At 48.2% G+C, this 13776-nt stretch overlaps 1 protein-coding gene across 13 annotated transcripts in view; it reads right to left on the bottom strand.

Annotated features, from left to right (window-relative positions):
- Window positions 1-13776, bottom strand: part of PTPRT (protein tyrosine phosphatase receptor type T) — a 956692-nt gene that overhangs the window by 318446 nt on the left and 624470 nt on the right. For all 13 annotated transcript variants that reach the window (XM_066235857.1, XM_066235861.1, XM_066235858.1 and 10 more), the window contains one exon: window positions 12561-12857. In XM_066235857.1, coding sequence (XP_066091954.1) covers window positions 12561-12857 — 297 coding nt within the window. The remainder of the gene's footprint in view (window positions 1-12560; window positions 12858-13776) is intronic.

The raw sequence follows: 13776 nt of genomic DNA, 5'->3' as shown, positions 1-13776 counted from the left end.
TGCTCCAATGGAGCCTTGGCTGCGGGAGGGGAAGAGAGAGACAGAGAGGAAAGCGCGGCGGAGGGGTGGAGAAGCAAATGGGCGCTTCTCCTGTGTGCCCTGGCCGGGAATCGAACCCGGGTCCTCCGCACGCTAGGCCGACGCTCTACCGCTGAGCCAACCGGCCAGGGCCTACTTTATACTTCTTGTTCAGGACTGTCTTAGCTAATCTTGCCTTTTCTTCTTGCATATGCATTTTAGAACGAGCTGGTAAATTCCCCAAAAGTGTCGGATTGTTGCATTGATATTGCATAAATTATACATCAATTGGGAGACAGTTTCCTTCTTTATGTATTACATCTTTGTAATCTCGGGTTTTCCCATCTGTAGACATGGTGTACCGCTTGTTCAGGTCTTTAATGTCTTTGAGTGCTTTATGCATTTATATATATATACTATGCATATTAAATACTTCCGTTAGGTTTATTCCTAAATACCATAGATTTTTATTGCTATTGTAAATAGTACCTTTAAAAGCACCACAGACTTGTTAAGCTAAATAGAAATGCAGTTGACTTTTTTTAATGGTGACTTCTTTATCAAAACATGTTGTATTCTTTTGTTAATTCTAATAATCGGTGTGCAAATTTCCTTGGGTTTTCTATGTAAATAATCAAAGAATCTGCGGTAAATAGCAGTTTTGTTCTTTTCCCATCTTTTAGCTCTTTTTTTTTTTTCAATCTTTAACTCTTTAATTTTCTTGTCTCCAACCAGAGCCACCCATACCATATTTAGTGATGATAATAATATGCGTCTGTTTTCCAGTGTTAAAGAAAATGATTTTATTATTTCGTCCTCAAGTATGCTGTCTATAAATTTCTTGTGGTTACTTACCCTTTATCGGGATAAAAAGGTCCTTTATATTCCTGGTGTATAAGAATCTTTTCTTTCTAAATCATGCTGAGCTTAACTTATGCTTTTACTGCATCCATTGTAGCAATTATATACCTTTGTCCCTCTCTTAGTTCGTTACTGTAGTGAATTACATTAATGGGCTTATTAATGTTGAACCAACGTTGACTTCCTGAACTAAACCATCTTTCTTCCTAGTTGTATACAGTGCTGGGTTGTTTGCTAACATTCTGTTGGGGGCATTTGCATCTAATTGTTCTTTTTCTCGCAATAAGCTTGTGTGTGGCTTAGATATCAAGGTTACACTGGTGTCCTACACGGAGGAGAGGCATATTCAATGAAGTCACAGCTCAGTCCCTTCTTCCCCAGTGAGGGCTCACGAGGGGTGCTGATGTGATTTGCCACTTGGTATAAACAAGATCATTCTGGTTGAGAGGAGGACAGGGGCCAGGCCTGCAGTGACAGACCATTTAGGAGCCCATGGCAATAATCCAGGCTGGAAATCGCGGTGGCCGGAACCCAGAGCTTGCAGTGGAGGCTGTAAGAAACGGTCAAGGTCTTGCTATAGATTGAAGGGTGAGCCAAGAGAAGGTGCTGGTGGGTGGGGTGTGGGGAGCGATCGGGGCCTCCGCCTCACACACAGCAAGAGGGCACCAATCATTGCGAATACAAAGCAAAGGGCGTTCCCTGGAGTTGTGAGGTCTGGGGCCCCGGATGTGATGAAGGTGAGGAGTCAAGGTCTTTTTTTTTTTAAAATGTTTTATTTATTGATTTCTAGAGAGGAGAGAGAGAGAGAGAGAGAGAGAGAGAGAGAGAGAGAAGGGGGGGGGAGGCACAGAAGCATCAACTCCCATATGTGCCTTGACCAGGCAAGCCCAAGGTTTCGAACCGGCAACCTCAGTGTTCCAGGTCGACGCCACCACAGGTCAGGCAGGAGCCAAGGTCTTTGACTGGAGCCACCAACAAAAGAGAGTTGCCAGGAACTGAAACGGAGCAGACTGACGGGGGAGGAGCAAACCTGGTGGTGGCTGAGACAAACGCCAGGGAGTCAGCGCGGGAGGAGTTTTAATTCCACAGGTCCATTAGCAACGCAGGTGTTAGGTTGAACAGACACGTAAACAAGTGACTCTGGAGGGCATGGGACAGGGCTGGCCTGGAGAGAGCAGTTGAGGAAGTCATTAGCATATGGATGGAATTTCAAACCCAGAGATTAGAGAAAATAAGGAGGGGGAATGAGTGTGGAGCCATGGTTCGCAAACTGTGCCTTCAGCCAAAGACCACCAGCAGCTTGTCTGCTACACAGAAGTTCTGTCGGGCTCTGCCGCCCCCACTCGTTTCCGCGGTCACCGTGAGACATTTGAAATGGAGATAACAGTGATATCAAAGGTTATTTTAAAATGGTTCTTTGCTCACGACGAACAGAAACCTCGCAAAGATCCCCTGCTTTGGTTTTCCTTAGTTAGATACTCGTGATTAACAAGCAGTCTTGCTGCGTCTGATGTTGGCACACTCCACTTAATACAGAGAGTAAGTTAAGTGCTTTTGCACAGACTTCCATGCAGTACGCCCTAAGGAAGCTGGTGGTATTACCGTCCCCGATTCACAGGTGGGGGCGCTGAAATGTATAGAGGCATCGAATATAACCAGGGTTGCATAACAAAGTAGTGAATGGAACAGGGGTGTAGCTCGGAGCCTTCCGTCTCGAAAGTTTTTTCTGAATCACCCCTTTCTTCCATTACCATTGTCCCAGTAGAGCCCAAGCTCTAAGTCGAGCAGGCGTCCCTGATTCGACTTCCTCGTGCAGTGGGACACTCCTGCTTATCAGCAGGGCTGGCAGCCTCTTAGAGACTACTCTTGAGGTGGCTATGAGGATGCTACTGATAACTGCCGACACCAACTGCCACCAGAGGAAAGACACGACCCACACAAATTAGTTGCAAAAATCACACAGGCCATTTATTACTCACAAATCCTTTTGGCGTGCCTGGGTACAGCTTAAGGGGGCCCCGTCGGCGTGCCCCTCTCTGCTGTCTTTGGTCAGAGATCAGAGCTGGTGGAGACAGTCCACATCAGCGTTGGAGTCTAGGCGACCACTGCAGCAGGGGCCCCTCAGCTTTAGTACCTTTTCTGGCCAACACCTTCTAACAGGTGTCAATCTACAGGATTATCACCTCAAACCACCTTTTTGGAAAATTTCCTTGCAGGGAACCCCCTTTTATGTTAATCTACTGAGATGTTTCCACCAAACCACTTTTTAAAGATGTTCTTATTTACGTTAACTTACCAAGTTATGACACCAAGCCACTTCTTATCTAGGTATAACTTCACACACATACTAACTGGGCCGTGCTCGAAAGTCAGAGTCTGCTTATCACATCTGCACCCACTACATTAATTCCTATCCAAATGGCATAACTTTATTTAATTTTAATAATTATTTTTAATATTATTCTAATGACTTTTATATATCTTCCACATTTTTGTTTTTTTACATTTCTATATATTTAATTATTATAACATTATATCAATATCATACAACAACCTGGTAGACATGTGGGTTTAGCAAGGCCGACAGGAAGTCACACCACCTGTGAGTGGCAAAGCCAGGATGTCCCATAGCACACAGGCTGTAGGTCAAGGCGTCCTTTTCAAAGAAATTGATTTATTTCCTTTTGATTTAACTGGGTTTTTTTTTGTTTCTTCTTCTTCTCTCCCTCTCTCATTATAGGGGAAAAAAAACTTCTTGGGGAAAAAAGTCCTTCTTTGCCTTATCTTCTAATTGTGCGTTGTATTACCCTGTGTTTTCTTTATAATTCTTTAATGGCTCCACATGTTCCCTTTCCACAATTTCCTTTCTTCTCCTACCTCACAGCATGGAACTTCCCATCCTTTTGACACAGTTCCACAACAAAGGTTAATTACTTTATAATTTCATTCTCTTTCTATATGTATATATATAAAAAAAAGCAGCACACTAAAATTGCTAATTTTAACTGTGCTTCTTGTCAAGTAGGTTCATGTAAATTCACTGCAATTAAAGCAGATGTTTTCTTGTACCTAAAAAGTCAGGTGGTAATTTAAGGAAAATTTTCATTTCAACAAAAAGAAAGACAAAGGGCAATCAAGGGAAGTTTCCTCCTCGCCTCCCTTCTCCTCTCCTTCCTTCCCCTCTATTTTCATTTCTGGAAAGTGGGGCTAATGACGGTGAACTTGAGGGGAGCTGTGGGAAGTAAGAAATCAACGTCTATACAAGCACAGAGCCCTGCACAGTCAACCGAAGTTTATCTTGTCTAGGTCATTTTTTATTTTTTGCCTCTTTATTACAGGTGTCATGTTTATTTGTTGGTTGGTTGGTTGGTCTATGACAAAGAGAATCAGAACGAACTTAAGAAAAATCAAGATAATTTGAAAATGGTTCAGAGGCCACCATTTCGTAAGACTGTCACTGAGCCTTCTGGAGACAAGGCCAACCCAGACAGTGTTTAATCTACTTGGATTTTCCAGTGTTGTTGGAGAAAAGATTTTTTTTTTTCTGGATAAAATTTTACATCTTAAGATGTCAAATATATCTTTTTAATGGAACTAACTATACAGCGGTGAGTTAGTAAATGTCTCAAAATGAGCTTTCTGGGGGGGAAAACAAAACACCGATATATTTGCCAGTTTACATGGTATAGATATGCCCACCATGGCCAATCTCAAGCAATGGGTGTAATACCCTGGAACTCAAAGGTGGGAAGCGAAGGTAATGATCCGTTCCAGCCAGCCAGTATGAATACAGATGGAATATGTTATACACAGCCTCACCTTCTTCAACAGTGCATATAAACAGGGCTCTGAGCTAGTGTGAAAGAGGCATAGACTTTGATGTCAGATATTGTTTCAATCAATAAATAGTGAATGAGCACCTACTATGTGTCACGGAGAAACTAACACATACACACACTCACATATACATGTATACACACAGATAAAGGAGAATGTTAGGGAGGTTTGGGCCAGGTACTGTAGAAGATGACCTATCACATAATCAGGGGAAGAAATCATGAATAAGATTTGGGGACATATTTTGTGGCCCTTCCACGTGTTACTTGGTAACCTCGGACAGATTCCTTGAACTCTCTGAGCCTCAGACTTCTCTTCCAGGTCACCGTATCAATAGCACCTACATCCCAACATTTGGCAACGGTAGGTACGGATGAACACTATCAGCACAACGCATAGCTCTGTCGTGAATAGTGACATTCCGAGTAGTGCGTGTTTGGAAACCATACTGCATTTCTCCTTATCCTTTATCACATCTCAAGGTCATCTTTATAAACATCAAAAAGGTACCGAGCTCTGATTAAGTGATGCCTTCTGGACTTACCAAGATGTGTATAGCTTTCCCCCCGTCCGGTAAATGACTATAGACCGCACTACGTAGTGTCTTGTCGACACTGCCTTTTATACCTCTCACTTTCCTCTTCTCCAGATTCTATGTGCTGTTCCACGTTACTGTCCCTGCACCTGTCCTCAGCAACGTGCAGCCTCATTCTAGCTCCCTGTGGCCTAAGAAAGCAGATCCTTGGGCTTGTTAGCAATGAACGTCAAATACAGGGGCTCGTTCCTGAGCTATGGAAGTCTCCCCTACAATTAACGTACATTTATATATAAAATGAAATAATATATTTAGTATATGTTAGTAATCATTTCCTATGTCAATTCTACTTATATTAATGTAGTATATACTGCTATTAATCAGAATCAATTAGATTATTGTAAATTATATGGGAGTCTAAATTTCCTTATTATAAAATAAAAATAATACTGTTTACTTGTTCCCATTTGGGGTTGAGATGAAATGAATCTACATTTATGGTGAACATGTACAAGGATACAACGTCTACAGCGGGCTATGGCAACATCCAACAAAACTGCATGTGCATTTACCCTTTGACCCCAGCAATCCCACTTTTAGGAATTTCCCCTGAACATACATCTCCACAAACACCAACCAACACGTGCCCAGGGTTATTTGCTGCAATCCTGGCTGTCATAGCAAATAATGGGAACACCCTAAGTGTCCACAGGACCCTGCTTGAATGAACCACAATACAGCCACATAACGAAGTCCCCTATGGCTCTGAAGAGGAAGGACGTAAGTCCACAAGCCAACACGGAGTGGTTTCCAGGACACATTAACAACACAGGATGTGGAGTATATCTATTATGCTATATCTTTTATATAAAAAATGAGAAAGGGCCCTGGCCGGTTGACTCAGTGGTAGAATGTCAGCCTGGTGTGCAGGAGTCCCGGGTTCGATTCCTGGCCAGGGCACACAGGAGAAGCGCCCATCTGCTTCTCCACCCCTCCCCCTCTCCTTCTTCTCTGTCTCTCTCTTCCCCTCCCACAGTCAGGGCTCCACTGGAGCAAAGATGGCTCGGGCACTGGGGATGGCTCCATGGCCTCCACCTCAGGCACTAGAATGGCTCTGGTTGCAACAGAGCAACACCCCAGATGGGCAGAGCATCGCCCCCTGGTGGGCATGCCAGGTGGATCCCTGTTTGGCGCATGCGGGAGTCTGTTTGACTGCCTCCCCGTTTCCAGCTTCAGAAAACTACAAAAAAAAAAAAATGAGAAAGAAAAATAGTTTCCCCCTTTTTTCGTAAGATAAACCATAGGAAAGATATTGCCAGTAGGGGTAAAAATGGCTACCTCTCAGGGGCGGATGGTAACCACGGGAGAGAGGGAAGTTGGCAATGCTTCTTGGCTGCACCTTTTTATACAGTTTGGACTTGTGCGCCATACGGCTGTTTTCATATTAAAAATAATGACACTAAATAAAAAAAACAAACGGGGGGGGAAGCAAACCTCAACAGTGAAACACACAAACCTAATTGCGTATCAAATTGATCATATAACCACATAGAGAAAAGACTGAACTTTGAGCACACTGTTTGCCCCAAGGAGAGAAAAACTGAAAAGGCGACCTTGAACCTAACTTGGTAGCTTTCTTGTTCGTTGGAAGGGTTGGCATTGTAATTCTGAGGCTATTTCAGATAGAGTGGGATGGAGCAAATAAAAAAAAAAATCTGTGGGTGTTGGGAATCAGGGTCTCGCTGTGGGACAAGAGAAATACCTGAACGGAATGAGGGCAAGTGCAGCGGACTCCTGAGGGGGTGAGTCTGAATCAGTCTTTGCTCTTGATTTAAACAAGATAAATTATACCCCCCCCCCAGCTCTATCTGCTTGAAGAGTCAGGGCAATAACGCCCCGCTGAGCCGAGAACACCTAAGCTGTATATTTTAATGCAAAAACACACCACTCCCCACCGAAAGCAACCAGACGTCCTCAGGCAAGTAAGTGGTTGACTTCAGGTCTGGAGCAGAAACACTAAAAGGACAGTTTAAAATACTTTGTTGTGCCGGAAGCGAGGGAGACTAATGAGAACCTGTTGGAGGAACCTTGGCATCAGCTCCAAGGGACTCCCTCTAAGCCATACGTGAGACACTGCGAGCATCGAAAAGAATTAGAAATAGTACTGGATTTGAATACATTGAGAGAGAAAAAAAATCTATAGAGATCGTAAATATGGGGAAGGGGACAAGGAGAGAAGGGCTCTCTATAAAGAAGAATGTTAATTAGTGCATGGAGGGGGAACAAGAAATTTAAAATTCACCCCTTTGCAAATACCGATGGAATATGTGATCCAGGTGGCGATTACCAAGGAGAGCTAACGTCACCGGGAGCAAAGTCCTAGAGGAACGAAGTATGCACGGAACCTTGACTATCACTGCACAGATTAGTTCACTTACACGAGGAAAGGGGCACCTACTGCATTTACACCGGAGGGACTGGCTGGTCCCCATCTTACCTGAGTGACCAAATAAATGCAGCATCACCAGTGAGGGGCTCCCTGACGTGGTACAGGGAGAAGTAGACATCACCAGCTCATGAGGCTTTTTTGGCTAACAATGTCTCCTATTCTCATTTGTTAAATAAAATCAGGTTTAACATTCCTGGAAATGTGGACTTGGATTGTCTGTTTGATGGGTTTTAAATCGATGCTAACTTTCTTAGGGGTTCTGTGATGTTGCAGATATGCAGAAATACGTCCGTATCCCTCGGTCATTTACAATGAAGAGTTTGGAGGTCAGGGGTCACGATTCCCGCCATTTCCTTTTTAAATAGTTAAAAATAGTATATGCGTCTTCATAAATGCTATTTCCCTATTATATGTAGCATACACATAATACGAGTAAGAAAATGTAGCCAAGTGTTAACAAATGTTAGATCTAGGTGATGGGTTTATAGGTCCTCTCTGTACTCGGGCTTCAGTTTTTCTATAGGTTTGAAACATTTCCAAACGAAATCGTGGGTATGAGTCGCGAGTCGCTGTCTATAATGTGCCCTGTAGAGCCTAGCGCAAGTGTATGCGCTCAGTAAACGACAGCCTCACGAGACCATCGCCAACGTTGTATTCGTCTTCCAAGGGCTCACAGATTCCACCTCACAGTCCCGGCTGTGGTCTGGTGAAAGGTGGAGACGTCACCCACTGAACAGCAAGCCGTGGTTTTGCCTGCGACGTCCGTGGCAAAGGGCACGATAAAGGACCTGTGTCATCTCCTCTCGACAGCTGCTTCCCAGACGAAGCAAGGGGACTCGGCGACCCTGAGCTTCACCCACCAGCGGCGGGCTACCTCGCAGGCCCTCAACGTCACCAGAACGACAAGATTCTACAAACGTGGTCTCACGTAGACGAAAGCAGCATGTGTCCAGTCAGTTCATTTGCTGCCCCTCGGCGTCCGGAGGGGGGTCTCAGTTAATGGACTAGAGCCCCGGCTCCTGCCCTAGCCTGTCCTGAGACGAAGCAGCTCCCAGCCAGCAGGCGTGGTGCCCGCCCCACTACAGAAGGAACGGAACAGAACCCTGGCATGCATGCAGAGGGAGGGGGCTGTGCTCTTTGAGGCCTGCAGCCCCGGCGGGTTCTGGGCAGGCAGGCGCCCTGGGAAGGGCCAGGGGACAGAGGACTGCCGTGCCACATGCCGGCGCTGTTAACAGGAGCATGTCCATACATCTCCGCTGAGTAGGAATTCATGTTTTATTAATGGCGCTTAATGAAAATTTAATTCCAAGGCGCCGCCGTTCTCGCATTGTTTTGATAAAGGTTTTTGTGCATTTTTGTTCCTGGTGACAAGAAGGAGAAAGGAAGAGGTGGAGGCCTGGCTGAAAGATGGGACTTGGGATCTGCTGCTGCATAGCTAGGGGGTCCTCAAAAACGTAGCCCATCCTGCAAAAATCAGGCCTCCTGCGTGGCTTCCGGGACTAACCCTGTCCCTCGTCTCCTGTGTCCCTCCTGCTCGTGCTGGCTTTCGGCACTGGCTCCTCCCTGCCCGACAGCCTGGGACCCTGGCGCATCCTTGGTGCCCGGACGCTGGTGCTCAGATCCGACCCTGACCACACTGCCGTTTCCTGAGCTTCCATGTCCTGTCTTCTCCGACCTGTTGCAGTGACTGTCTAGAATCAGGAGAGGCTTCCCAGGCAGGTGTGTGGTTTCCAGGTTGCTTGTGCTAGAAGCTCCTTTGTCAATGACTATTTTTTCCCTTGTGATTTAGTGCAAATGTGGCAGCTACATTGATTGAAAACATTCACTCTCCTGGGCGTTATTTCCATTTCTTTATTTACCACCCCTTTTAGTGAGCACAACAACCTATAAGGCACTGGAGGCATTTTTATCTCCATTCTATAAAGGCAGAAACCAAGGCACTGAGAGGTTAAGCCAATGGTCCCCAACCTTTTTTGGGCCACGGACCAGTTTAATGTCAGAAAATATTTTCACGGACTGGCCTTTAGGGTGGGACGGATAAATGTATCACGTGACCGAGACAAGCGTCAAGAGTGAGTCTTAGACGGATGTAACAGAGGGAATCTGGTCATTTTTTTAAAAATAAAACATTGTTCAGACTTAAATATAAATAAAACGGAAATAATGTAAGTTATTTATTCTTTCTCTGCGGACCGGTACCAAGGTACCAAATGGCCCACGGACCAGTACCTGGGCTCCAGAGCCCACCTTCTCAAACACCGCTTTATGCCACCTGCTGGAGGAAGGGTCTGCCCCTTTTGGAAACAGCGCAGCCTGATCCAGGGAAAGGTCTGGAAGTTTTATCGAAAGCCAAAGCCAGGGCCACAGCTGCGGGGCTGCAGAATGAAGCCGGGGTGAGGTGGCCACCCTCCCGTGTCAGAGGCTGGATGGGAGCGGGCTTACAGGCCACAGGGCACTCAGACCACCCGGAACAGCTGACCCAGAGAGAGCTGCACCCACAAAAGACTGAGGTTCGTTGCGAGCAGGAAGGCGAGGACCAAGGTGGCCGAGGCTGGGTCCCGTCTGCTGCCGTCGCCTCGGAGCACGGCCTGCGGGGTTGCAGGGAGAGTGGCCGCCAGGAGGCATTCCGAGGGGTCAGGAAGGGTTTGTCGTGAAGGTGGGTTGTGGACAACTTCCAGTTCTGGGATGGGACTTGTTGGAAATGGGTCTCGGGGGGCAGGATGAGATGAGGATGGCACTTTTCTGTCTGTCTCCTTATGGGACTTTGCATCTGAGGATGTGGGTCCCCTCAGGGGCCATCACGCAGGGGTCCTGGGCCTGGCTTGTATGGAACAAGGGTACCAGACAGGCTTGCCATGGTAGGAGTTCCGTCTGCGGGATTCAAGGGGAACCTGAGTCGGGCGGGGTCCTGGCCTCACGTAGCTGACCAGGACAGTTCTCTGCCCAGACCCTTTCCGATCCCTTTACACTATTTTTGTGCCCCTTGACCTTTGGCCTGCATGGGCAGAAAGCCGAAAGTTCCCGAGTATTTATTTTCCAACCCCCCCGCTCCCTACCCCAGCCCTAACCACTGGTGGCAGCCCCTTCTGGCTCCTGGAAGAGGAGTGAGGCCTAAGCGGCAGGGTGTTCCCGCAGGCCCAGGGTGCCGCCCCCTCTGCCGGACTCGGCCTGAAGCTGCCCCTCGGCTCCCTCCCCTTCGCTGTCCTGCCTCCCCCTCCCTTCCCAGTCTCCCGGGGAAGCCTTCCTTACTCCGTCATTTGCACACAAAGCTGCTCCTGAAACCTATATAATTCAATTAACTGATGTCACCCCAATAAATTCAATAAGAAGTCAAAAAACAAAAAGTGACATCTCAGAGTCGGATTCCAGGGAACTAACTAAAGACATCCCACAGGGACAGAGGCAGGCTGGCCGGAGGAAAACTGAAAATGGCCCTAGAGAAGGGCTTCCCGGGTAAGTCACAGAAGGAGGAGGTTCGGTCCTCCTGTAAATAAGATCACTACTACGGTGCTACTGGAGGCAAAATGCAAGGGGAGCCTGAGAAGAAACAGCCAAGTCGGCTCCAGGCAGGCAGTCAGGGAAAGCTTCCTGGAGGAAGTCACGGGTCAGCAAAGACATGGATATTTAATAGAGCTTGTTCCCCCCAAATGGAGGGGGAGGTTGCTCCGAGCAGGAGGAAAGGCAGGGGCGAGGTCAGAGGGGTGAGAGAGTGAGGTGCTCCAGGCACAGTGTGTGGCTCTAGATTCCTGGAGTCCTGAGTTAAGGGGCAGGTTAGAGGATACGCTACAGGAAGCAGACTCATCAGAAGCAAGAGGGAACGGAGGTGAGGGGCGGGAAACAGAGGCACGCCGGCTGACTTCGGGTCTTTACTCGGACTTAGGAGATGCGGTTCACTGAGACGAGGCCCAGAGAGAGACGTCAGTGCAGAAGAAACAATCAGCTCAATTGTGGGGACTGGGCTTGAGACGCCTGCAGGACACCCAGGTGAGTCTTCCGTTCTGGGTGCCGGCCGCGTGTGTGCTAACCTCTTTTATGGGCAGTTCCTGATTTTAATCAGTAGGGAATCCAGAATTGTCTAACTTCCAAACTCCACATCCTTAAACTATACGATATATAGTTTCTGTAGGAGGCACTACTGTGGTTCAACGTTGGGCATAGAAAGTTAGGTGTAAAGTCAGAGAGAGGGGGGGGTTTAGAAAAGGCAAACTGGAGTGCACGTCTGTGGAAGAGCTGCTGTGTCTATGGGAACAGCGCCCCCGGGAGTTGTGCACGGCATCACCTGCATTGAAAACCTTCGAAAGGAGCAGATGAAGAGGGGAAGATTACAGTAGCAAGAAAAACAAAACCGGCCCTGGCCGGTTGGCTCAGCGGTAGAGCGTCGGCCTGGCATGCAGAAGTCCTGGGTTCGATTCCCGGCCAGGGCACACAGGAGAAGTGCCCATCTGCTTCTCCACCCCTCCCCCTCTCCTTCCTCTCTGTCTCTCTCTTCCCCTCTCGCAGCCGAGGCTCCATTGGAGCAAAGATGGCCCAGGCGCTGGGGATGGCTCCTTGGCCTCTGCCCCAGGCGCTGGAGTGGCTCTGGTCGCGACAGAGCGACGCCCCAGAGGGGCAGAGCATCGCCCCCTGGTGGGCAGAGTGTCGCCCCCTGGTGGGCGTGCCGGGTGGATCCCGGTCGGGCGCATGCGGGAGTCTGTCTATCTCTCCCCGTTTCCAGCTTCAGAAAAATACAAAAAAACAATAACAAACAAACAAAAAAACCCCCAAAACCCTCAAGGCTGACAGGCACGGCCCTGCAGCAGGTCCCACGTCCCCCCCACCCCCCAGGCCCCCCTCCCGCGCATGCGCGCCTCCCTGACTCACCGTCCTCTTCCGTCTGCACCACCAGCTCCTCGCTCTCCATGCGGCCCTCAGGGTTGGACAGCAGCAGCCGCAGCCGGATGGTCATGAAGGGCCGCAGCCCCCGCAGGGTGTAGTGGGACGAGGTCTGGATGACCTCCTCGGCCTCGTACTGCTGCTGGTTGAAGACGTACTGGTACTGCACCGTCAGGTTGTAGCTGTGGCAGCGGGTGACGGCGTAGCCGAAGGGCTCCCACTGCAGGGTCAGCTGCCGGGCTCGGATGTCCACAATCTCCACGTTCTGCGGGCCGTGCACTGGGTCTGCACACGCACACACACACGCACACGCACGCACAGAAGACACAAGAGGAGGCTGTCAGGAAGGCAGGCTGTCTGTCCCGCAGAACAGTGGGGAACAGCTCTTCCAACCAATCATGACCGTTCAGCCGCTACTGCGCGGTCTTGGCCGCACACAGTATAATCTAATACGTTTCTGTAAGTCAAACTCCTTTTTCTTACTTAAATACGTACACCTAAAAGAAACCGTAACTATATAAAAAGGGAAAACCTGAATCACCTGCCGCACATAAACGTTAGCCACAGAAATAAATACAAAACGGTTAAACTCTTAAGGGTTCGTCTGGGTGCCACGGAAAACCATCGTGGGCACCGCCAACAGCACCTGCAGCACTCTGGGGACATGCTAACCTAGGAGGCTGCTGGCGTTCGGACCTGCCTTTGGTCAGGCCACACCCTCTCCCCTGGGGATTTCAGCCCTCTCTCTGCAGTTAACTGCACAGGGGAGCATCGCCTCGGAACAGAGCTGCATCTGAGGCACACAGCCCGGAGTCTGTCCACATGGTCACGTGACCCCGTGAGCCTTGGAATTTCCCCTCATTTCATTCACAACACAACTCACCATGTTCTAGCCTTCTTCCTCTCTTTTTTCCACTTCCTTCCCAAACAGGCCCCTCCAGGGACATCACTCTACTAGCAGATCTCACCGTGCATTCTTTATTTTTTTTAATTTTTAAATTTTTATTAAATGAGAGGAGGGGAAGCAGAGAGTCAGACTCCTGCATGCACCCCAACTGGGATCCACCCAGCAAGGCCCCTTTGGGGTGATGCTCTGGCCATCTGGGGCTGTTGCTCTGTTGTTCAGCAACTGAGCTATTTTTAGCACCTGAGGTGGAGGCCCTGGAGCCATCCTTGGTGCCTAGGGCCAATTTGCTCAAACCGA

The sequence above is a fragment of the Saccopteryx bilineata genome, chromosome 6, assembly GCF_036850765.1.
Source record: "Saccopteryx bilineata isolate mSacBil1 chromosome 6, mSacBil1_pri_phased_curated, whole genome shotgun sequence".
In the NCBI taxonomy this organism is placed as follows: domain Eukaryota; kingdom Metazoa; phylum Chordata; class Mammalia; order Chiroptera; family Emballonuridae; genus Saccopteryx; species Saccopteryx bilineata.
This window is presented reverse-complemented; position numbering and strand designations above follow the sequence as displayed.